We start from the raw sequence: 24,109 nt of genomic DNA, 5'->3' as shown, positions 1-24,109 counted from the left end.
GTGCGAGCTCGACGAGCTCAAAGTCGTGCTCAGTTCGTAAACTCTCTCCTCAATCTTCCTCGCCTTTCTCTATACGATCTTCGTCAGATATACCTATCTTGCTCGATCATACCACGAGTACGGCACCAGTCTTGGCCGTCCGACTCCTGTTATGCCAACGTACTCAAGAGGTCGCAAATACTGGAGCTGCTGACGATAAGTAACGCTGTCTATACATAGTCTGGCATTCCTCTATCCAAAACGTAAGGTGAGATATATGCGCTCTGCACATCCTGGCGCTATCTGAGACACCAGAGCGAGTAGCTTATCGCTCGCCTACGATACAACATCGTCAAACGTCTCCGATCCTCTGCAATTGCATCACGATTTGCTTGCTGCGAGACCCCCAATTCAAAGCTCCTATGACCATGAGGTACGCACCGACTCATTGCTTCACGCGACAGTATACAGCTGAATAGCAAGTAGACGCGAGGCTTCTATGCGTGTCATCCTCTATGATTAGCTCCGTGGATGGCAGTGCACGCGAAATAGCCCACCCAGGTGATACACGGACACACAGCTATCACCCAGACGCTCCCCTCCTTTGGCGCCTATTGCTGTATAAGCTATCGCCTGTATCTCATAGAGGTAGATTCCTTGCCGAGCGTTCGCCTCCGCACTCCCTTCGTCCGCGCTCAAAACAACTTTCATGGCTGATAATCCGACCTCTCGCAACACGGCTTTGCAGGAGGAGATCGACACGTTAGATCGGGTGAGTAGCTATCTTCAGAAACGCAACACCGTATGAGGTGACATACGGCTTGTGATTCAGGCTCTCGGCTCGACCCCTCGAGATGACGATACCTTTCGGACGTCCCTGCGCACGCTCAGCAAGCTATGCGGGGAACACAAACTCTTACCCACGAGCTACACGTTATCAGGACTCGTGAAAGCCAACGAACATCCGCATAGCGCTGGTGGATTCGCAGATGTATTCCGGGGAACTCACGACGGTGCACCCGTTGCCATGAAAGTGATTCGACTGCACGCGGGAGATCGGGAAACGTATATGAAGGTGCGATCTTTACCTTCACCACAGACATTGAGGACCTTCATTCACGTCGTCGTCCTGGTATTCAGGTGTTCTGCAAAGAGGCGATCGTCTGGAAACGACTGGATCATCCGAACGTCGTTCCCTTCCTCGGCGTTGCGCCAGGGTATCAAGCATGCATCGTCTCCGAATGGATGGACCACGGCGATGTCATGTCGTATCTCAAACAGCACCCGCGTGCCGATCGCGTTGAACTGGTGAGCATCATGCGTTGCGACGTACTGCGCCAACCTTACAACGCCACGCTCAGATCACGGGCATCGCATCTGGCTTGGAGTACATGCACGCGAGCGGTATCGTGCACGGGGATCTCAAAGGCGTGAGTTGACAGCCACCTCTACCGTCGATCAATGAACATCGGAACCCAGCGCAACGTCTTGGTGGACAGATCCGGGCATGCGCGTCTTGGCGACTTTGGTCTTTCCACGACGGTCCTTGGTACCGCCTCTTTGGCAGCGACCGCCGGATCGTCCGCAAACTGGGGCTCCTTCCGTTACATGGCTCCCGAGTTGAACGACAGCACGACGAATAACAAGATCTTGACTTTGAAATCCGACGTGTACGCGTTTGGAATGACCACCTGGGAGGTGAGGTGCATTCCGACGTGACCGATTCATGTTAACTGACGCTGTTCACAGATCTTCGATGGGAGACAACCATTCCACGATATCACAAGCATATTCGTGGTCCTTCGTGAAGTTCTTGACGGCAGACGACCGTCGCGCCCCCCGCACACAAAAGAGCTAGGTCTGGACGATTTCGTCTGGAGGATCGCCGTTAGCTCGTGCTGGGCAGCAGACCCATCTGAGCGACCGCAAATGTCGGAAGTACTCGGGTGCCTCGGGTATCACAAAGCTGCACGAGGGGTGATCACGAAGCTGCTGCACGAAGGTCTCTCGGAAGCCGATCGGCAAAAGCTCGATCAGCTGCTGTTTGCAGGTCAGTCGTGACGCTATGGCTTCCTACGAGCTCTGCACTGAACCACCATAGAAATAGGCGGACGTGCTATGCGCAATGTTGCTGATGCAAGAAGGCTTTTTGAGTCTCTCGATATCATGCTAAAAGAACTAACGGACTCGAACCTGCGCGAGACACATACGCCCGATATAATCATGGTTCTCGGCCTATATTCGTCGTTGCTGCCGGGCAAGAAGCTATATCCTACGCGCATCATGGAGAAACATGTTGACCACAGGCAATTTGGGATTCGCCAAGATACGGGGTGGATTATGCAGACCGGTGGTACGCGGTCAATTTGATGCGTTGTTCATATTCTGGCTTCCGACGATCGTTCCAGCAGAGCCAGCGCAGCAACACACCATGCAAGGCCATACCCTCGCCGTGTATTCTGTTTCCTTCTCTCCGGATGGCTCGCAAATCGCCTCGGGCTCCGGGGACGACACCATCCGAATTTGGAAAGCGGAGACCGGAAAGGAAATCCTGAGGCCGTTGATGGGGCACACGAACTACGTCACCTCTGTCGCATTTTCCCCAAACGGAAAGTGTCTTGCCTCGGGCTCGGTTGACAGAACCGTCCGACTGTGGGACGTGGAGACAGGGCAGCAGATCGGGCAGCCGCTCGAAGGGCATACGAACTGGGTTTCCTGTGTCGCATTCTCACCCGACGGCAACCGCATCGTCTCGTGCTCACGCGACAGGATGCTCCGACTCTGGGACGCGCAGACGGGACAGGCCATCAGCGAGCCTTTACGGGGTCACTCTGCATGGGTTCTGAGCGTCGCATTTTCACCGGATGGGAAGCACATCGCCTCTGGATCCTACGACACCACGATTCGACTCTGGGACGCCGAGACAGGCCAGCCAGTCGGGGACACGCTGCGAGGCCACGATAGCTACGTTTATTCAGTTGCATATTCCCTCGATGGCGCGCGCATCGTCTCGGGCTCCTACGACATGACGATCCGGATCTGGGACGCTCAGACAAGACAGACGGTGTTGTGGCCATTGCATGGGCACGAAAAAGGCGTCATCTCCGTGGCATGCTCGCCGGATGGCCAGTACATCGTCTCCGGCTCCGAAGACGGCAGGATCCGGATATGGGACGCACAGACGGGACAGACTGTGGCGGGGCCTTGGAAAGCTCACGGTGGCGGCTTTGGGGTGAGCTCCGTTGTGTTCTCGCCCGATGGCAAGCGCGTCGTCTCGGGGGGTTGGGACAACATGGTGAAAATATGGGATGGAGAGGTCGATTAGGCCAGCGTGGGGTGTCGGGATGGGATCGGTTTCGAGGTGCGTATCCGCTTTCGTCGTGCATGGACCTCACTGACGAGTCAATGGTAGTTGATGGTGTCGATTCGCGTCCACCGGCTAAGTGCATGAACTGGTCGTCACCCACGATACGTCATCCATACCGTTGTCATATTATCTTGGAAATTGTCGTCGGCCTGAAAGGCATTCCAGTGGCCGTTCGCGCGACTCGGTGGACGCCGTGTCATATCCAGACCTTCCAAGATGCGACACGTACCGTACATGCCGTGTATATTTGCATCGGTTCCCCGTTCTCGTCGACGCAGTACCCTTGTATATCACACGCCATGAATAGAGCGGTTGAGCCGGAGGTGACAGTGTAATATTCACGCGTCAACGAAGTACAACGGCGGGCGAACGATCGAGGTGCAAAGGGAGCAAAGTATCTCCACGTCGTCGCACATCCAAGTTCCTACTGTCCATAGAGAAAAGGCGTCCGACGGAGTGTAGTGATGTACTGAATGCAGTGCCAGTAGCACTGGCGCATTTCGGATGCTACGCTACATCGCGATTGTCATCCTCCGTTCCGTCACCATCTTCCGATCGAAGTTCACCCAGTGCGCGGAGCCCGGTGCGTGCATGGCTTGGGGACGACAAGCGGCCGAGCAGGTGCCACCGGTCGACGGTCCGGGGCGGCGCGCGAGGGAGAAATGCAGATTGATACACCTCAGCAGAACGTCGGAAGAGCCGGAAGGCGCCGCGTACTGAGCCTGGTCCCGTAGCCTTGACCTGTCGAATTCCCCAGTGACCGGAAGAACGTCGGAGAAGAGGTCGTGAGCGCATCTTCATGGGCGAATGTATTTGAACGGTCATCGCCAGTTGGAATCGACGGACGGCATGGACACCCGTCATGCTCGATCGCACGGGAGGATGGATCGAGGATGGGCGAAGAGCTGGCAAGGCCATCAGCATCGTAGAGGATCGGTACGAGCATCAGTCCATCCATTACAAGAAGGGCTTAGCCCCTCGCGCGTCTTTGGGACTGCGATTGAGACTTGCGTGGGTGCATATAGTCGATGATGTAGGTCTTTGTCCGTCCAATCGCCGGCGCAAGAGAACATCCGAAGGTGCAGAGGGAAGGTCGATGGGAGAGGAGACCTCTCAAAGCTCAGCAAAGCAAGCGGGCCACGGCAGTCGCGTATTCGCGGACGTGTCTCCGGTTCGCGAAGCCTGAGGTAGCAGAGCTGGAAGCAAGAGTTGAGCGTCGGCGCAGACCTCGGACACGCAGAGAGGGCGAGAACTTACCATAGCCTGGATTGCATGAGCAATTGGCGTTACCGAACGCTAGCTGCGTCGTCGTCGAGATACGCCGGACGTCGGAGGCTAACACGGAGATGAGCCAGATGGCGCTCGAGCGGTCGTAAACGCGAACGAATTCACTTCCGAGATTTCCGGGCGATATTGTGATCATGGCGAGTGGTCGTCAAGTCAATGCGGCGGCCGGTACATTCGCGCGACGACGCTACTGGTTGCCTTGTGCGCCGTGTCTGCAGAACAACAGGCATCAGCATCTGGAGGATGGGAAAAGGGGTAGGAGCGCACGGGTAATGCCCTTCAAACACAAGCCGCCCGACGTGACATCTCTCGAAAGCTCGAAGCAATGAATGCCCGAAACGCGGCCTCGAGCTTTGATAGTTCACGCGATGGCGGCAAGGGGAGCGCGGAGGATCCGACGATGTGGACATCCTTCAACATGGAAGTGTCGAGCCCAGAATCGAATCGCGTTACGTCAAGCGCAGCTGCATGCTGAGGTTAGATGTCTGTACCAGCACCGTGCATACAACAACGACTCACAATCAGCGATTTTTGCAGAGGCGTCGTTGTCCGCCCGGTCTATTATGTATCCGCCCTGCCTTTCGCTGTCTTTGTCGAGGAACGCCGCGCATTGGATCGCTGGCACAGATGTGAGATGGCGTCCAAAGCATCGAGATTGGTTCGTCACTCACTCCCGGCGTATGTACGAACAGAAGGTGATGAGACGCACGCAGGCCGCCGATGTAGCGTCCGCCGATGCGGAGACGTCAAGGCAAGAGCTCCGGTAGATGTCGACCACGATATTCAGGCCGTCATCAGACCCATATACCATACCTGTGGAAAAAAGAGGGAGAACAGAACGCGCCGATGACGATGTGGCGAGGGGGCGCGACATGCATGGGACATACCGAATGAGATCGCCTCGTAGCCCGACGTGATAGAACTTGTGCGCCGTTGGATCGTGCGCCTTTGGGTTTGCAGGTAACAAAGGCGATGCGGTGCCGCCGCCGGGTATTTGACAGATTTTGATGCAAGTACGTCGCTTGAGGCTGGCGCATGGGTTGCAAGGAGTCAGAGAGGCGTATTGCGGGCAGAGCGGCGAAGGCCATGAGCGGGCGCCTATACGTGAGGGGGGGGAAATCGCTCGCGCTTCACCGGGACTTGACGGTGATATCGGTTCAGGGTTTGCGTTGTGTGCGCGGAAGTGGAGGTACCTGAGCCGGCGCGGTGAGAGTGCGAGAGCGGACCTGAGCGGACTTCCGCGAGACGCGACGATGATCGTCGGGATCGTCGGTCGCGTTTGCCCACCGACCTCTCGCGCCGACTTCGACTTCGACATGGCTGCCTTTCCTTCTTAGCTCAGAGTCAGCTTCCAAACTCGAAACGTCACCTCCAATCCTGGAGCGGGCCACCTCTGTCAGCTCAGTTCAGCTCTCTTGCGACTCTCGACAACTCTCGGCTCTTCCGGCACGACCCACGACGTTTCTGAGCACGCATCCCGCATGAAACCACAAACACAGGATCCACCGGCGAGCTCGTCGTCAGCGGGGCTAGCATCTGAAAGCTTAGAATATCTCGTGAATCCTACACCGTCTTACGCTTCATGACGGCCCGAGAGGTTGCTGGTGCAGGATCTGCTGGGAGGAACGCGGAGTCCCCGAAACCTCGGCGGATGATCGTACCTGGCGCCTGCTCGAGCTGACCGCCTGAGTTTCTGGCGCTCACCAAATGCGTGCCCGCGAGTCGGACTGACTTGTTGAGAGGTGCACGGGAGCCCGGACGATCCTGCCATATCGACCGTCCGAGGCTAACTCCTTATTAGCGGCACAACGCAGGTCTCAAGTCAACTCTGGCAAGCCTCGCGACTTAGCCTAGCTGCTCACGACGAGAGTAATGTATATACGAGCTTCATGCTTACAGCCGAAAACGGTTAATGCAAGATAGGAGCCATGCTTCTGCGCATGCTCTCCCGTATAAATAACTAGGTCCAATGGCAATGCACGCACAACAGCCTACCGCACTGCCGCCATGCATTGTACAAAGGTGATACACGTGCGAACAGCCATGCTTGCCGCTTTAACCCAGACGGGCCTCTCGGCGCTAATCGCTATCGAGGACATCAACGAGGCGCAACGGTGGCCGACCCTTTGCCCCAACGCTTCCTCACCTACATCCAGAGCGACGTTACATGGAGGACAGTTCAGCGCCTCATACCGTGGACTTGCAGGCGAAGATAGACTTGTTAGACAACGTGAGTGGTTCATCGCATGGACCGCAAAGGAGCGAAACGAGGAACTCAAGATGCTCTCTAGAGCCTCGACCAGATACGTCAAACGGACGGTACGTTTCGAAGGTCCCTGCGCACGCTGAGAGAACTGTGCGGGGAAAGCGGGCTCGTACCCACCAGGTACAGGTTGTCGGGACTGGCCAGGATTGGGACCGATCCACCCTGCGCTGGCGGATTCGCCGACGTATACCGGGGGACCTACAACGGCACAGCTGTGGCTCTGAAGTTCATGCGACTGCACGTCAGGGATGGGAAATCGTTCATGAAGGTGCGTCACCTACGATGCCAGACCAAACCGTCCGCTCGGTCAACTCGGCGACTACGATCAGGTGTTTTGCAGGGAGGCTGTCGTCTGGAAACGACTGAATCACCCACATATCGTCCCCTTCATCGGCATCGATCCGTCGTACCAAGCGTGCATCGTGTCGGAATGGATGGAGCATGGCGATGTCATGTCGTATCTTGAAAACTACCCGCGTGCGAATCGCGTTGAACTTGTGAGCGTCGCGTTTTGATGCGCACCGTGTCAACCTCACGGGGCCACGTCAGATCACGGACGTTGCTCGTGGCTTGGAGTACATGCATGCCAGCGGTCTCGTCCACGGAGATCTCAAAAGTGTGAGTGGGTATCCTCCTGAACGGTCAATCAATATTCAGTCATCGGGACGCAGCGCAATGTCCTCGTTGACAGCCTTGGGTATGCGCGTCTCAGTGACTTTGGTCTCGCCACGACGGTACTTGGTACCGCCACTCTGGCACCGACTGCTGGGTCGTCAGCAAATTGGGGCTCGTTCCGTTACATGGCCCCCGAGTTGTCCGATATCGAGGAGAAGGGCAAGACGTTGACGTGGAAGTCTGACGTGTATGCGTTTGGGATGACCGCGTGGGAGGTGAGCACAGTTCAACCATCAGTCCGACATAGTTGAACCATGTAACCAAATACTCTGAACAGATCTTTGCTGAGCGGCACCCGTTCTACAATATCCCACACGAACTCGTGGTCCTACTCAAAGTTCGCGACGGCAAACGACCGGAGCGTCCTCTTCATGCACGGGCGTTAGGCCTGGACGATTTCATCTGGAGCAATGTCATCAGCTCCTGTTGGGTAGCACGCCCGTCTGAGCGACCTCGGATTTTGGAAGTACTAAATCGGCTTCAATGGTATAAAACTGCTCGACGGTTGATTGCGAAGCTGCTGGACGAAGGCCTTGCGGAGGTGGATCGTCAAGTGCTCGACGAGATGCTGTCTACAGGTTGGCCACGTTGTCATGTTCCCACAAGCTCTGTACTCAACTCGCACAGAGATGGGCAGGGCTGCTATATTCAGTAACGCTGGTTCAAGCACGCTTTCTGAGTCTCTTGAAACCATGCTAGGCGAATCAACAGAAACAAATTTGCGCGAGACGCGTGCGATTGATATGATATTGGTCCTCGGCACGATGTCTTCGTTCCTGCCAGACATGAACTTGAAGCAATATCCCGGACGCGTGATGGACAAACTTGGGCCTCACGTTGACAAGAGGCGACAGGGGATCCAGCAGGCGATGGCAAGGATGACGCAGAAATTCAATAGGCGTGGTGGTACGCGGTATTTGGATGCGTTGTGCGCGTTGTATTGACTCCATCATCAGGGCTAGCGCTGCAGCGTACGATGCGAGGCCATACCAACGAAGTGTTTTCTGTTTCCTTCTCTCCGGATGGCTCGCAAATCGCCTCGGGATCCGGGGACAAAATCATCCGAATCTGGAACGCGCACACTGGAAAGGAAATCCGCGAGCCTTTACGGGGACACACGTCCGACGTCAGCTCGGTGTCGTTTTCCCCCGATGGAAAGCGCCTTGCCTCGGCCTCAGGTGACGAGACCGTGCGACTGTGGGACGTGGAGACGGGGCAGCAGGTCGGACAGCCGCTTGAAGGGCATACACATTGGGTTTCCTGTGTCGCATTCTCACCCGACGGCGACCGCATCGTCTCGGGCTCATACGACTACACGCTCCGACTCTGGGACGCGCACACGGGACAGGCCATCGGCGAGCCTTTACGGGGTCACTCTGGCGAAGTTAACAGCGTCGCAGTTTCGCCGGATGGGAAGAACGTCGCCTCTGGATCCGACGACAGCACGATTCGACTCTGGGACGCCAAGACAGGCCAGCCAGTCGGGGACCCGCTGCGAGGCCACGACCGCTGGGTTTTGTCAGTCGCATATTCCCCCGATGGCGCGCGCATCGTCTCGGGCTCCGTAGACAATACGATCCGGATCTGGGACGCTCAGACAAGACAGACGGTGCTGGGGCCATTGCAAGGGCAAGGGCACAAATACGTGGTCACCTCCGTGGCATTCTCGCCGGATGGCCAGTACATCGTCTCCGGTTCAGACGACCGCACGATCCGGATATGGGACGCGCAGACGGGACAGACCGTGGCAGGGCCTTGGCAAGCTCACGGTCGCAGTTTTGGAGTGAGCTCCGTTGCGTTCTCGCCCGATGGCAAGCACCTCGTCTCGGGGAGTTCGGACGGTCTGGTGAAAATATGGGATGGAGAGGTCGATTAGGCCAGCGTGGGGTATCGGGATGGGATCGTTTTCGAGTTGCGTATCCGCTTTCGTCGTGCATGGACCTCCCTGACCAGTCAAAATGGTAGTTGACGGCGACGATTTGCGTCCACAGGCTAGAAGCGCATGAACTGGTCGTCACTCGCGAAACGTCATCCATACCGTTATCATATTATCTTGGAAATTGTCGACGGCCTGAAAGGCGTTCCAGGAACCGTTCGCGCGACTCAGTTGACGCCGTGTCATGTCCAGATCTTCCAAGATGCGACATGTACCGTACATGCCGTGTATACATGCCGTGTATATTTGCATCGGTTCCCCGTTCTCGTCGACGCAGTGCCCTTATGTAACATGCGCCACGGATAGAGTGGTCGATTGGGAGGCGACATCGTAACATTCATCCAACAACAAAGTACAGCGGTAGGCGAACGGTTAAGGTGTTCAGGGGGAAAGAATGACCACGTCGTCGCACATCCAAGTTCCTTCTATCCATAGAGAAAAGGCGTCCGAGCGCAGGCGATTTGACAGCTTTTGGTGCGACGATATCGAGCGAGGAGGAGGCGTATTGGAGAGGCCTAGCGCGGACGTGGCGAGGCCATGACGGGGCGGCGTGTCCGAGCTCAGATCTCTCTCGCTTCGCGGGCGGCGGCAGGCGAATCGGCCCAGAGCTCTTGAGCGCGATAGCGGTGACATATACTCCTATGACTCCTTGGTCGGTTCGGCTATTTACCTCTTCGAAAATCACGTTTGTAACGATCCTGGCTACGTCGGCATGCTGTTGTAGGCAATAGCTTTGCATAATGGGTGGCGGAGGCTCCTGCCAGTCAACAACCTCGGCGATGACATGCTTGGGCAGACTGATCAATGATCACGCAGGCCGGCCAGCGCGCATTACTGAGCTTGTTTCTGCACTGTCTCGAGAGTTACACTGTGAAGATGACCTCCTTTGCGCCCTTCTCCACCTCCACCGCCTTACCTTGAACCTTCCCGCCAGCAGTGACACCCGTGATCTGCAAGCGTTCATCGAACAGTGAAATGCTCGCAAGCCCCACCTCGCCGTCGACCACGCTCACCCTGATCTCCGCCCCTTTCCTCTCCGCACGCACTGTGCCCGCAACCTTGCCCGTCTCGCCCGTCGGGATCACGGCCTCGACCTTGGCCCCTTCTTCGAGCTCATACAACCGGGCCTCCAGCCCCTCCGACAGCTTGTAGTCCGGCCGACCAGTGTGCTCCGGGCCCAGGCAGAGGATCGTGTTGGGGCGAACCCAGACGGGGATGTCGTCCAGCGGCACCACCTCCTTGACCCACGTCGGGCCGGTGACGACGCGTTCGGGATGGAAGAAGGACGTCCATCGGCCAGCGGGGAGGTAATACTCGGATTCTTCGCCCTCCGGGACAAAGACGGGCGCCACTAGGAGCGACGAACCGAGCATGTACTGTTTGTCGAGGTAGTGCGTCGTGAGAAGAACTCGATGAACATCGCGCGTTGAACGGGCGCGCCAGTCTCGTGCGCTTTCAGAGCCTGGGTATGATGAGCAACATCGGATTAGCAGGCACTCTCTACGCGGAGCGACGACACGCACGAGGCTGTATATGTAGGGCATTAAGCGGTGTTTGACCTCCAAGTATTTCGCCATGTTGTCGGCGGCAGCTTCGATCTCGCAATCTATCCTATATTTCCTGTCGTCGGTAGATTGTCCGTATTGCGGACGCTGTCCATGAAGAGTCTCTGGACTGAGAGGCTTGCATTAATATTCTAGACGCGTCCGTCCTAGTGGGCACATAATAGTGAAGGCTCACATATCGAAGAACATCCTAAAAGCCGAGAATCAAAACAAAATCTCTAATACAGCTGTAGAGCGCAAGTTAGATATGAGCGATGGCTCCTGGTCCTTTGGATGTGGTAGCAGTTAGCACGCAAGGTGTAAACTCGCGCGGCGACATTCATCACCACGTGGCGTTGCAAGGGCATTACGCATTCGAATATTGCTCAGATTCAGACACATCAACTGAGCGTGACAAGTAGATCATGATTCAGGGATACATTACCACTAAGAGAATCCTACGCGTATACAGTACACCGGACATAAGACAGATGACAAGTCCGAAACATGGACTAATAGTATGGGTCCATGCACGCGCGTCCTACGACAGCGCGACGCACGGATAGAAAGTCTAGAAGTGGATAAATATGACAAACGGGCCAGGCGTCCAAGCAGTAGTGCATATGCGTGCCATAGGCGACGATCATGCCGACGCTCTCGCGGCACGCCTAGACGTCGGCTTCGCCTTCGTGGCGGATACCGGTGCCGCCTTCTTGGAGGATGCGGGCTTGGCTTTAGCCTTCGACGCTTTCGTCGCGGCGGTCTTGGCAGCAGCCTACGAAGACGATCAGCATCGGAGTGCTTACAGATGCACGAATACGAATCTACCTTCTTCTCGATGCTCTTCGCACTGGACGTCTTCTTCGCCGGCGCCTTCTTGGTCCCAGTGGCAGTCTTCTTCGGGGCGGCAGCCTTCTTCGCAGGTACGGTAGACGACTTGGTGGCGAGGGCTGCTCGAGCGGGCGCTTTGCTCGTCGCGGCCTTCTTCGTAGCAGTGGACTTCTTAGTGGACGAAGTCTTGGTAGCCGCGGACCTCTTCGTGGGAGCAGACTTGGCGACAGGCTTCTTCGAGGTGGTAGCAGTAGCGGGTTTCTTGGTCGCGGGCTCGTTCTGGCAAACGTTTAGGACGTAGAGCGTAAGACGGTAGGAACATTGGACTAACCTCCTTGGATGCGACGTTCTTAGGCGCGAGCTTGACCTTGCCGGAAACGCCCTTAGGGAGAAGGAAGATGCCCACCTCGGCGCCGGATGCGATGGCGCGGTTCATGTGCGAGACGTTGGCACCGCTCATGTCGATGTTGTACTTGTCCTCAGCCCACTACGGAAGAGTGATAACCGTGGGTCAGCGGACAAATTGCAAGCTAGGAAACCGGATCGGCATACCTTCTTGATCTGGGGTCGCGAGACACCGGCGCGCTTGTCGTCGGGGTGATCGACGATGCATTCCTAGATGCGCAGGTTCGTCGATGTAGGTAGTGCAAGATACGAACATGAAAAACGAACCTTGATGAGATCCTTCCAGGATGGGTGCCCCGAAGCCTTGGCCTGCGGGGCGGGCTTCTTGGATACAGACGACTTCTTAGTAGTAGCCTTCTTGGTCGCGGCCGACTTCTTAGCGGCAGGGCTCTTCGCAGGAGAGCTCTTCTTCGAGGACGGAGCAACCTTCTCCTCGGTCTGTGAGGCGGGCTTGGGTTCGGGAGACGAGGGGGCAGACATTGCGTTGAGACGGTGAAACGAGGGGGAACGAGGATAGGGTTGGGTGAGACCTGGGGTGGCGATAAGGGTGAGCGTAGCAGGGACAGCGGGTTTGGCGGCGGCATATCGCCCCTGACGTTTTAATCCGGAGATGTTGTGGCTGTGCTATGAGGTCGCGTCCACGTCACGTGAAATGATGTCGCGTTGTTTGGCGGCACCGCCACATTGACCTTCCGAAGCTCGTATTCCCACGGCCTTTGTTGATTGAATAGTGTTTCTCACGCTTAACGGCGTCACCGGCATCCTGGCGCTGGACCCAGCCCTCGCTATTTCTTTGCGTTCTACGTTGCACACTGGAACGCTGGACTTGTTGAAATTTCAATGTCAAACGAACCATTGTGATATAGCTAGACTTCAGATCCAAGACAGAGCAATCCCGCCAACTCGAACTTCAAGTTGAAGTCCTTGTGCAAGAACTCCGATCGCTCTGGCTGGCGTATGTACCCCGTTCCCGTACTCATCAGCGCATGATGGTCAGCTTCTACACAAATGATACAACGCTGAATTCTTGACTGTACCCGCCACCAGTTTCGCGTCGTGATGTTAGCCGTCACGGACTTATGGGATGCTTGGAAATCATGGAACATATGTAAACCACACTGACCATGCTTTGCGAGGTCGCGGTGCCTACAGTTATTCGATTGAGATCATTTCTAGCTCTTTCATCCAGGGGGGAGGGGGCTTAAGTGCGTGCCCCGGCCTCGTATGGCTATCGTTCCGCGTATGTTGTCAATCGAAGGATGGCAAAACAACCTAACATCTATTGCCTTGAGCACCGCGACTATATTTTATAATCAGAGCGCTTGGGAGCTGCGTCCAAGTGCTGGTCCAAGTCCGGGTGACAACATCAACGTTGCAGCACCTTTTTCTCAATGAATGGCTTCGTCGCGCCAGCGAGCGACAAGGACACGCAGCTCGCGTGAAGTCCGATATGTTCCAGATATCGGAACAGAAAAGTATTGACTTGTCGTGATATATTCCTTCAAGCAAGTGTGAGTTGGGACAGAGAAGGATGAGCGTGGACAAACCCTGAGCGCATTTCCCGGCAGATTGTCACAGCTAAGGAAGCCTGAGGAAGTCGGCAACAGGGATCACCGCCGTCATATCTAGAGCCTCATTCGAGCCGCCGCAGGCATTTCCAAGCCCGAAAGCCTGACAGCGAAATTGTTCGACACTCAAGATGAACATGGCGAGAGCATGAGAGACGTTACCACGGCGTAGAAAACAAGAATCGTTGAAATGGTGGATAAGGGCTTGTCTTTGCCATTCCTAAGAACATAGAAGCTGATCGCCGGTGGTGTCGATGATGGTGAGATCATTGAATCCGCATATGGGCCGCGGCATACCGGAAGTCTGGCTGTTTTGGGGGGTTAGCTATAAATTGGAAGGTAGCGTAGAAGATGACTAGATTCAATCGATGTCTTCACCCTTGCGACTGTGTGCCTAGACAGTCAGCAATATACAAGGTGATGTTTAGAATTTGCTCATTGGCCTCGAGATCGCCGAGTCGGCCATCGGGGTGATGTTGGAGTGTGATGGGGGCGCTCGTGGAACTTCACGTCAGGGGAATTCGGTGCCAAAGCTGCGAAGCATCTAGAGTTCGTGGTGGAGATCGATACGCCCCCCACTAGATTATTGCAGCTAGCAGTCTGATCATACTTGACCACTCCGAGGCCATGCCACTACTAGAGTAAGAATATGTGGCGCTCCCGGACCGACGCCCAGGCAGAGTCATTCTCGACTCGACAATGTGCCATTCTCGGTATCGGACGATACACGCGCGTAAGTATGACAGCTCGTAAATCGTACACGCGCCTCGAGTAACATTCCGGAAGCAGTCGGAAGCATGCCAACCAACACTCCGCTCGTGTTCCGGACCTACATCTTGCCATTCAGCGAACAAGGCCTGAATAAAGGGCAGCAACCTCGGCTCAAACGACTCCCCATCTCGCATTTTCCTGCCGCAATTCTCGCAGGATCCTCTTGGTTTTTGCCATCGTCCACACTTCGCAATGTTGGCGCCTGTTCCGTCGCCCGCATTGCGGTCCAGTCCTCATGAAGCAGTGGTTGTCACGGTCGACCTCCCCACTGTCGACCAGCTGATGTATGTGATAACCGCTGCGGCTGTCCACAAAGCCACTGACTAATCGAATGACGCCTCGTCAGGGAGTCGTGGCTCGACATGAAGCACTGCAGCGAGAACGAACCGGGTCTTGATCTGAAGCGCAGGCAGAACGCACCCGTCGTCCAGGACCAACGCCTCACGCTCGCATGGAAGAGTGATACCGACTTTGAACTTGCGTTGGACGATCTCTTTCCGCAAGACTTCGCGTTTTTCATCGACGCACCAGGCTTCTCAGCTCAACGCCTTCACAACAATCATGAACACCAATCCAAGGTGTACTTTCCCTATGACAACAAATGAGCTCTGCTGATACATGACGGGCTAGGACACGCTTCATGGCCGGCCGCGGACCGATCTGTCGTTCGCCGTTCTCCCTCCATCGACGCTGTCATATTCCTCCTTATCGGCACGTCCCTTGAGTGAGGTTGAGCCTTTTGGATATGCAAGCACGCATAAACCCAAAAAAACCCACCGCGTTGGTCTTCTCAATCCTCGCAGATCCCATGTCGTTACGCCAGGTACATCAAGCATCGCCCAGCTTGACTTGCGGAGCCAGGAGCTTGCCCCTGGCTCTGGCAACGCCAAGCCTCTGTTAGCGCCCGGTAGCACGGTCAACCATTTCTGTTCGGGTGGTTCAAATCCTCCCCAACGGCCGGGTCCCCCTTTGAACCCTGACAGTGGCATCGCAGTGCAAGAGCCAGACGGTCTCCGCCGTTCCGGCAGATTCAAGAAGCAGGCACTGTCACCTGAAACATATACCAATCGTCGCAAGCGGAAGCTTGACGACGACTACCTCCCGACCTCGGATCTGGACGACGACGACTACGCCGCCAAGCCGAGCAAGAAGAAGGCATGCGTAAAGAAATCGAAGGTCAAGCAGACCGTCTCCCAGCGATCCAAGCCATTCTATTGCGCCAAGTGCGGAGTAGGTTTCCATCGCGCGTACGATTTTCACGTTCGGCACCTTATATCGGTAAAGCACGCCGGTAACCGGGATGGCACGGTAACGTGCGCGCGGTGTGATAGGACCTTTGCGCGCGATGATTCGTGGAGCAGGCACTTCAACAAAGGCTATTGCGAGAGGACGGCCCCGAACGTGTGATGATTCCAGTGGGTGAGTATGAAGTCGAATCTTTTGACTGTATTCTTTATGAGCGGAAATGATGGTGACCGATGTCAACAGAACGCGCCTCGAATGGACAATCGGAAGCGGGTGTCTCCCCTGTAGTTCCAGGACATTTTCCTTGTGTTGTTGGAGAATGACGATATGCCCGGCTTCGTCAGACGGCCTTCTTCCGAGTTTCACCTGCGCGCGAACGTCGATGCGCTGTAATCGCGAGTTTGTAGTGTCACTTGCAAGGTCTTAAAGACCCTGCAGTTCGGTTAGCGAACGGGTGTTAGCCAATATTTCCAGATGTCAGTATTGATCCCAAGGGATAACTTGCCTTGAGTAGCTCCAGAGAAGGCATGGCGTTGTACGCTTGTCGGCGGTCGTGTCAACGGATTATCGGGAGTGTCGAAGGTATTCGTGCTAGATCCCGCTCTTGCGGCCTCACAACTGGGCGCAAAATGTTTGGAATCGGAAACATACAGAGATGAGCGATGAGCGATGATTCGAAGTGATGACCAGCCGCCGTCGATAAGGTATCTGTACGGGATCGTGTACGGCCCACCCTAGGGTAATTAGGTCAGGTGACTCACTTCTCCGCCCACCCGTGAAGTCGCGTTGCCGTGTTCGCGGCATGTACTTACGCTTGACTACGACTGTCTTCACGCTCCAGAGTCTGCCCGGGGAGACAAGCGACTTACTATTAATTGACGGAAAACAACAGCGCGACTATGCCCGCGTAAGTGCGTCCGTATAGCGCGCAATGTCTGCCAAAGCAATGTCATCCCTGGCAACATTGGTCATTGACACCAGTCATCGGACGGAGTATCGTTCGCCAAGGCCTGCTACCGGCTCTCCTGATGTCACGACGCTGAACCGGATCGTTACCTTGGGGCTTGACTCTCAGGGTATGGAAATCTTTGATCTCCTCGATCATGTCATAGTCCCTCACAGCACTTCTGGCTCTTCGCCATGTCAATTTGCCCATCGTCCCTCGAGATTCGACCTCAATCATATCCATCCTCAAGAATTGTTGCACTCGTAATGGATATGAGCAACCGGTCTGTTGCCTGGCTATCCGAAAGTTCCAAACGTTCGCTGCATATCCTGACTGCAGCTTGGATGGTGGTGCACTTCCCATGCTGGACCTGTGCTTCAGCCTTGACTTTATCCGTCAGCTGCGACTCGACGTTCTCGAGATCGTCGATATACGCGAGCGATCGGCCAGCCGATGGGCACTAGCCATAATGAATAACCTCTTCGGTCTGGGTTATACGGCATCTAAAATGTGAGCTGAATGCTACTGCATACATTTTCCCTCCTCTGTACCAACAACGGATATTTTGGACCGGTGAAGAACACAGCCCCACCTCCCTTTTGCTACCGAGGCTAGAAAGGATACGGATCGAATTCATCTTCAGGTTTGTTGACTACGACAGCATAGACGCTCTCGGGGCTTTCTTGCAATCCAGCTAGAGTGCAGATGTGAGCTGGCGAAGAGAGGGTGGACGACATGCTTCGTTGATTATCATGGCAAAACCAACGCCTTTCGTGGGCCACAACGATTCATCGCCTGCAGCTCGTGATTTTCACGCTATCGCTACAGGTCGTGTATGACCAATGCTCTTAGAGAACTGCTATTGCACCCGGTAGTATTGCGGCCAGCTTAGACCGTGAAGTACGACTTGATGTGTTACATGACAATGTTCAACACACTGAGAACGACTTCGATGCGCAGAAACGCGGAGCCATTCACTCGTCATCCTCCTCCTCCTCCTCCTCCTCCTCCTTGGTGGGCTCCATTGGTGGTGGCGCCTCTTCGAACTCCATGTACTCTGGCTCGGCGCCCGCGGTATGACCATCACGCTCGTCGTCCTCGCTCTCTACGCCGTCCCGTACCTCTACGCCCGATGACGCGCTCGCCGCGGGTGAGTATGGCCTGAGGCTCGCGCCTCTGTCCATGTCCGGATCCAAGTCGGGACTGTACGTCCTACTCCGCATCAGCGCCGGATCGGGGGTCACGGCGGGCGAGTAGTACACGCCAGCCGTGTCCGGCGTCCCTGCTGCGTCCGGGTCGGTATCCATGTAGGGCGTCGCGGACTGCCTCAGCGGGCTGCCGCCTGGCACGCTCAGCAAGTCGTCCTTCGGATGCGCTTGCTGTGCGAGCTTGGCCTTTTTGCGCGCGGCAGCTTGCGCACGTCGCTTCGCGAGCCGTTGTTGGCGCTTCTCCTCCGCCTCGTTGTCCAACGGAGGCTTCGTCGTGGCAGGGAGCGCGGGGAGGGGGGACGGGGACGGGTCGTCAACGTTGTCGTCGGCGAGCGCCGCGCGCGCGCGTGCTTCCTCTTCGTCGTCGAGGGCCCATTGTTCGGCCATGTACTCGGGATAACGCTCGCAGAGCGGGCGCCAGGTGCGCTGCGTGGAAGGCTTGATGTCCGCGTCCACGTCCATCTTCAGCTGCGACTTGTCGTCCTCCCCCTCCCCTTGTCGTTTCCGCTCGTGCTCGGCGAGCACGGCATCGACATCATCCGGTGGAGGATACTCAAAGTCCGGACCGGGGTTCAACCGCACCCGGGCATCGTTGAACAGCGACAGAGTCGGGTAGTATCCAAGCGTGCCGTCGTCGAACGGATTGGGAGCGTGCTCGTGATGCGTGCCGCCGTCTCGCTTCTTCCTGTGACGCTGTGCCGCGGCGGCGTCGTTCGGGGCACGGAGCGGTAAGTAGTCGTACAGGTCGCGGAACGCTACGCCCTGACACACGCCATTCACGAAGAAGGCAAGGCAGGAGTCCGGGCCGAGCGTTGGGAGCGGGCGCAGCTCGGGCTGCGCTTTCTTAGCAGATGCAGCAGCAGCACGTGCGTTCGACATATTCTTGACGGTCGCGCCTGACTTCTTGGATGGCGCGGAGGGGAGCGACGCGGAGGCGGATGGCTTGGCGGATTGCGCCTCCATGAGCGAAATCATTTCTTTCGACGCCTGGTACTCGAGCGTCTCGAAGTACTCCTGGCCCTTGAAGTCGATTGGGATGCGGTTGCGGCGGATGTTCGCCGGGTCGTGCGGGTCAGGAACCTCCTTCCCGCCGCGCGTCCGGACTGTACCAGGCGTGCGCCGCGGCGGGAGCGCGATGTACATCCCGACGGTGTCGCCGGAGCGGAAGGGCGCGCCATATGGGCGCGGGCGGGAGAGGGTCACCTTCTCGCCCGTCTTGTCACGGTAGGCGTACGAGTAGCCGTCGACGCCGACGGGCGCGTTGAGCGGCGCCTCACGTCGGCTCCAGCCGAGGCGGACGTGTGCGCCCTCTGCACGCGCGCCGGGTTCACCACCGCCCTTCTCGATCTTGACCTCAAAGTACCAGCGGCCCTCGCGAACGGGCGCGTTGCCCCGCGCGGAGCGGAAGCCTTTGTCGCCGAGGAGGCGCAGGCCGGAGCGCGAGACTTTGAGGAAGGGAGAGCGGTCCTCCCATGAGATGCGGTAGGAGCAGGGGAGGGATTCAATGGTGCGGCAGGTGAGGATGGCGCCGGGCGAGTTGACACCGGCGGGGTAGTATCGGAAGCGAAGGGAGTTGTGAGGGATGCCGTCGGTGGTATAGAAAAGCGGGTCATCGTCTGGGTCAGCGGAGCTGGAGGAGGGGGAGCGCGAGCGCGGGGTGGACGTGGATGCCAAGGGCTGGTTCAGGGCTGGAAGGAAAATCGGGTAGCGCGAGATGGTGCGACGTTCACGTGTGGAGAGGTCGGATCGGTCGGAGATGATGGTGGTGGTTGGCGCAGGGGTGCTACCCTCTGGGGGAGGAGTAGAGGCCGTGCTGGTGCTTGCTTGCGCGGGCGCTTGTTTGCGCTTGCGGCCTGTAGGAGCAGAACCTGGGGGCGGCGGCGTCGGGGCGGGAGTAAGTCCAGCAAAGGGAGGCGGCGTGTCGGTGGCCAGCATTGTCGCGGTTACGAGGGGCAGTGGAGTGAATACCCTGAATTTCAAGTTGTGTTCGTCGAGGATGAGACAAGATCCTTGAATTCTTCGAAGCTGAGTGCACGCTCGCCCGCGCGCGGTGGATTCTGTCTAGCACACTTCGTCGTCGTTCGTGACAAACAATGAGCCTATGAGACCTTTCAAAGCATGTGAGCAAACGAGCAGGCTCTGGCAATCCAAGAGTTACTGATCGCAGTGGTGATCGTCGTCGTCAGAAAACACGTTCACCTCGTTGGTGGCCGCGTCAACTTCGTCCTTCTCCTCATCCTCGATAACCTCCATCATGTCGGGCGGCTTACACTCGCTCGCGACGATCATCAAGCGGTACGGCGACAATCATGATATGCGTCGCACACGATCTCTGAATATTGTGCAGGTTGGAAGCCGCAACGTCGCGCCTCGAGGACCTCGCCGTCGCCCAGGCCTCCTCCACTGTCGCCCGTTCGTCCGATGAGTTCCGCGACGAGCCTAACCCGAACGCACCCCCGGCGCCAGTACCGCCCCCGCACTCCTCTCAGCCTCAGGCTGCCGTGGCGCCCGCGCCGGACCCGCCCGCGGTCGCCGCGTACGACGAGCAGGTTCTCGACGCGCACGTCCAGCCCTTCGCCCGCCTTACGCGCGAGTACTTCCCTGGTTCGCCCCTTGCGGAGCAGGCCGACCTCGTCGAGGCGCTCTTCCGCGAGCTCCGGGGCCTGATCGCGCTTGCGGCAGCGTGCCAGCGCCCGGCAGACGCGGCCACGCTCCAACCGCTCCTGCGCCCGCTTGCGGAGAGCATGCAGGCTGTCGAGCACGTCAAGGAGGCCAACTTCAAGAATCGCGAGTTCGCGTTGCACTTCACAGTGCTCTCTGACGGGACGCAGGCGATGCAATGGGTCATGGTGCGTGACATGAAACGTTGATCCTCTTTTTTTACCGTTTACTTCCTACTGGAGTGCTGGCAGCTAACACTCGGGTCCTAAATGTAGGAGACGAAGCCTGCGCCGTATATCCAAGAGATGATCAACGCGTCCAAGTACTCCGGCGACAAAATCTTGCGCGAGCACAAGGACAAGGAACCTAAGCACGGCGAGTGGGTGCGTGCGTTCTTTGCGTCGCTTGATGCACTGCGGAAATACGTGGCCGAGCATCACACCACCGGGCTCAGCTGGAATCCCAAGGTTCGTCAGCCCGCATATATCGTTCACTTCATGCTTCCTAGCCTCTAATCATGCATCATTCATTTAGGGCATACTTGTGAACCAGTATAAGGCACCCTCCTCCGCCTCCGCCTCTTCCGCATCAGGTGCTCCAGCCCCGCCTCCACCACCTCCACCTCCTGGCCCTCCTCCACCACCGGCCCCGCCAGCACCCTCGACCTCATCCGCGCCCGCCCCCGCGGGTGGCATCGGTGCCGTCTTCGCCGACCTCAATCGCGGCGAGGAGGTCACCAAGGGCCTGCGCAAGGTCGACAAGTCGGAAATGACGCACAAGAACCCGGCGCTGCGGGCGGTATCGACCGTGCCCGCCGAGGTCGCTCCAGCCCCCGGCAAGCGACCGCCGCTGCCGAAGAAGCCGACCAAGCCTGCGAGCCTGCAGGGCAAGAAGCCGGCCAAGCTCGCGCTCGAGGGGAACAAGTGGATGATCGTGCGTTTACCCAATCTCTTTCTGCGTTGGATACGATCAGATGCCTGACAACGGGATTTTCAAACAGGAATACCAGGAGAATGAGCACGGGCTGACGGTCGAGGATACCGAGAGGTCGCAGACGGTCAACCTCTTCGGGTGCAAGAACGCGACGGTCGTGATCAAGGGCAAATGTAATGCCGTCACGCTCGGTGCGTCTCTACCTGTCAACGTCCATCGCGGATCCTCATTGCGTTTCTTCCAGTCCAATGCACCAAGACGAGCGTGCTCGTCGACTCGGTCATCTCCTCCATCTCGGTCACCTCCTCGCCCTCCTTCACGCTCCAGATCACGGGCTCCGCGCCGACGATCCAGCTCGACTCGACCGACTCTGGCCAGATCTACCTCTCCAAGGCGTGCGCGGACACGATCGAGATTTTCAGCGCGAAGTGCAGCGCGATCAACGTGAGCTTGCCGGTTGAGGGCGAGGAGGAGGGCGTGTTTGAGGAGCGGGCGATGCCCGAGATGTTGCGCACGGTAGTGCAGAAGGGCCAGCTGGTGACGAGCATCGTAGAGCACGCGGGGTAGGGGTTTTCTATGTTCGAGATGGGTACGAGAGATCCGAACCGGTGGACACATGAGGTGTTGAATTTACATGGAACTATTGGGAGACATGTGCATCGAACGGAATATATATCCAACCCAGATTCATGTTCCATTTCACAACTCCGTCAAAGTCATTGAAGCCGCCGCGGACCTGAAGAACCATCAGACGCCTGATACTTACCATGACAGCATGTTTTTCCTTACCGTTACCAACCTGTGAGATGCCTAATCCGAGCTATAATAGCTTGGACTCCTATCCTCAAGGGTAGTAGTAATACAATTCACTTGACGCATCCGAGTCGTCCTCCGAGTCCGAGTCGTAGTCCGAGTCCAGCTCCGACTTCGGCACGTACGAGTTAATCGACTCAAGATCTGAGTCATCCAAGTTTGAATCATAGTTTTCTTCCACACAGAGCGCGACGTCGATGCGCTCGTTTGCATCTGCAGGTTCAGACGTCCCGTTGATGTTGGAGTCAGCGTGCCGTGCCTCCATAAGGCGGCGCATGCTATCCGCAGTTCCCTGCCAGAAGGAGGAAGACTTCTTGATGCGTACAAACTGTAGCGCCGGAAGAAGATCATAACGACTGACGTGCTCGTTGGTTGGTTGTTTTCTTCGATAGAGGTCAGGTAACAATTGACGGCATACTCTGGCGGCAATGTGGAGTCGGGTTGCAGATTTGCATGGGGCTAGAAAAGATGCGGGGGCGATATCATGCGTTGTGCTGGCCCAATACCGCTGCAAAACAACGACTTCAAGCTCGTCGAGTCGCAATTGACGCACGAGGTAGCGAAGGGTGCGTTGTCCAGCTGCAGGGTCACTGATGCGTAGCAAGGGAAGGGATGAGGTTTTGGTGCTGGAGTGCGCGGTCAACGACCATGGTCCGTCCAGGGATAGACGGCGGATGGAGGACTCATCGCCGTGACGCGTGCAATGACCTTCAAGGAACTCCAATACCGGTGCTAGTTTCATATTGTATGGCTTCAGCGAGATGCATGCGGTAGAGGGGACCCTAATGCGACGAAGGATTCGGCAGATCCACGATCCTGAGCCACGCAAGTCCAAGGTAGTGAGGTGGCTGAGCATTATTATGTCGCCGCGAAACTTCCCCGGCTTTTTCTGAGCGCAATCGGACACCACCAGCACGAGTTTCTGCAGCGAGGGCATAGCTCGCAAAGCAGAAGCTACCCGTGCTCCGCTAGGCAACGTACTTCCAGGGATGCGCCATAATTCGAGGATGGTCAAGCTTTGGACAAGAGAAGTACAACACAGCATCTTCCAGTGGAAAAGAGTTCGTTTTATCCGTAAATGACGAAGGTGGGGAGCATGCAGGCCCAAAAAGTCCGCCGGTAAACAGGTTTCACTGAGGTGAATGTGACACGATGCCATAACCGGGGCAGGACGCCTGAGCTCTTCAAGGATAGTGTACCCCTTATCGCCGTACAGGTCGAGCGCACCGATACGGTGCAGGTTCGAGAGAAGTTTTTTAGGATCACCGTTGCGTTGCACGTCGATCTCCACGTCCAAGAGCGTGTTCTTCGACCTTGAGATAAAGGTACCAATCATCTGCTTCGACCTGAGATTCGGGATCACAGACCAGACCTTGGCAATTTCAATCCCAATGTGCCGCCAGTATCGGCAAACCGACATAAATCTGTGGCCGTGAAACAAGAAACCAGCGGAACGTCGTGCGGAACTCGGAATGGAGATGAGGCAGAAAATCTCGCTGATGACATCCAGGGGAAGCCGGAAGATAGGCGCCAGCTGATTGCGGCGCTCGCGGAGCATCCGGACTTTTTGGTGCAAGGAATCTATCAGCTCGTATATGGCTTGAACTTCGTGGTCGATACTATCCTGCGTGTCGTTTACCGACTGAGACGAGCTACTACACAGGCGTTTTGCAA

At 56.7% G+C, this 24,109-nt stretch overlaps 9 protein-coding genes across 9 annotated transcripts; 6 read left to right on the top strand and 3 right to left on the bottom strand.

Annotated features, from left to right (window-relative positions):
* Positions 1-1,122: 1,122 nt before the first annotated feature.
* PUNSTDRAFT_24353 (kinase-like protein) lies at positions 1,123-1,818 on the top strand (the record flags this gene model as incomplete). Its single annotated transcript, XM_007384865.1, has 4 exons — positions 1,123-1,287; positions 1,341-1,409; positions 1,459-1,677; positions 1,729-1,818. Coding segments are annotated over 4 exons (543 nt in total), but the record flags the coding sequence as incomplete, so codon positions are not given.
* A 577-nt stretch (positions 1,819-2,395) lies between these two features.
* On the top strand, positions 2,396-3,175 carry PUNSTDRAFT_18638 (WD40 repeat-like protein; the record flags this gene model as incomplete). The annotated part of the gene is made up of 1 exon (XM_007384864.1): positions 2,396-3,175. A coding segment is annotated over one exon (780 nt), but the record flags the coding sequence as incomplete, so codon positions are not given.
* Positions 3,176-7,318: 4,143 nt separating this feature from the next.
* Positions 7,319-8,229, top strand: PUNSTDRAFT_69711 (kinase-like protein; the record flags this gene model as incomplete). Its single annotated transcript, XM_007384863.1, has 4 exons — positions 7,319-7,396; positions 7,449-7,517; positions 7,571-7,789; positions 7,852-8,229. Coding segments are annotated over 4 exons (744 nt in total), but the record flags the coding sequence as incomplete, so codon positions are not given.
* A 321-nt stretch (positions 8,230-8,550) lies between these two features.
* On the top strand, positions 8,551-9,450 carry PUNSTDRAFT_70399 (WD40 repeat-like protein; the record flags this gene model as incomplete). Its single annotated transcript, XM_007384862.1, has 2 exons — positions 8,551-8,709; positions 8,761-9,450. 2 exons carry the CDS (start codon positions 8,551-8,553, stop codon positions 9,448-9,450), a joined length of 849 nt encoding a protein of 282 aa, XP_007384924.1.
* A 923-nt stretch (positions 9,451-10,373) lies between these two features.
* PUNSTDRAFT_126725 (uncharacterized protein) lies at positions 10,374-12,814 on the bottom strand (the record flags this gene model as incomplete). The annotated part of the gene is made up of 9 exons (XM_007384861.1): positions 12,558-12,814; positions 12,438-12,500; positions 12,217-12,372; positions 11,883-12,164; positions 11,755-11,829; positions 11,615-11,625; positions 11,251-11,265; positions 11,034-11,121; positions 10,374-10,886 (listed from the first exon to the last, which is right to left on the bottom strand). The coding sequence occupies exons 1-9, from the start codon at positions 12,768-12,770 to the stop codon at positions 10,374-10,376; spliced, it is 1,416 nt and encodes a 471-aa protein (XP_007384923.1). The 5' UTR covers positions 12,771-12,814.
* Positions 12,815-14,821: 2,007 nt separating this feature from the next.
* Positions 14,822-16,036, top strand: PUNSTDRAFT_135335 (uncharacterized protein; the record flags this gene model as incomplete). The annotated part of the gene is made up of 4 exons (XM_007384860.1): positions 14,822-14,913; positions 14,976-15,207; positions 15,260-15,942; positions 15,991-16,036. The coding sequence occupies 4 exons, from the start codon at positions 14,822-14,824 to the stop codon at positions 16,034-16,036; spliced, it is 1,053 nt and encodes a 350-aa protein (XP_007384922.1).
* A 2,334-nt stretch (positions 16,037-18,370) lies between these two features.
* PUNSTDRAFT_70408 (uncharacterized protein) lies at positions 18,371-19,963 on the bottom strand (the record flags this gene model as incomplete). The annotated part of the gene is made up of 1 exon (XM_007384859.1): positions 18,371-19,963. A coding segment is annotated over one exon (1,593 nt), but the record flags the coding sequence as incomplete, so codon positions are not given.
* Positions 19,964-20,249: 286 nt separating this feature from the next.
* PUNSTDRAFT_103929 (uncharacterized protein) lies at positions 20,250-22,311 on the top strand. The gene is made up of 6 exons (XM_007384858.1): positions 20,250-20,323; positions 20,376-20,877; positions 20,965-21,156; positions 21,224-21,622; positions 21,690-21,813; positions 21,867-22,311. The coding sequence occupies exons 1-6, from the start codon at positions 20,283-20,285 to the stop codon at positions 22,187-22,189; spliced, it is 1,581 nt and encodes a 526-aa protein (XP_007384920.1). The 5' UTR covers positions 20,250-20,282; the 3' UTR covers positions 22,190-22,311.
* A 155-nt stretch (positions 22,312-22,466) lies between these two features.
* Positions 22,467-23,993, bottom strand: PUNSTDRAFT_135332 (uncharacterized protein; the record flags this gene model as incomplete). Its single annotated transcript, XM_007384857.1, has 1 exon — positions 22,467-23,993. One exon carries the CDS (start codon positions 23,991-23,993, stop codon positions 22,467-22,469), a length of 1,527 nt encoding a protein of 508 aa, XP_007384919.1.
* Between the last annotated feature and the right edge of the window lie 116 nt (positions 23,994-24,109).

Source organism: Punctularia strigosozonata (assembly GCF_000264995.1).
Source record: "Punctularia strigosozonata HHB-11173 SS5 unplaced genomic scaffold PUNSTscaffold_8, whole genome shotgun sequence".
Taxonomy (NCBI): domain Eukaryota; kingdom Fungi; phylum Basidiomycota; class Agaricomycetes; order Corticiales; family Punctulariaceae; genus Punctularia; species Punctularia strigosozonata.
The sequence above is the reverse complement of the archived record's forward strand: the minus strand, read 5'-3'. Positions and strand labels throughout refer to the sequence as shown.

Coding starts and splice junctions, on each gene's coding strand:
- PUNSTDRAFT_103929 (XM_007384858.1), top strand. CDS start 20,283: ATGTCGGGCGGCTTACACTCGCTCGCGACGATCATCAAGCG. Junction 21,157..21,223: donor GGCTCAGCTGGAATCCCAAG/GTTCGTCAGCCC, acceptor TCATTCATTTAG/GGCATACTTGTGAACCAGTA. Junction 21,814..21,866: donor ATGTAATGCCGTCACGCTCG/GTGCGTCTCTAC, acceptor CGTTTCTTCCAG/TCCAATGCACCAAGACGAGC.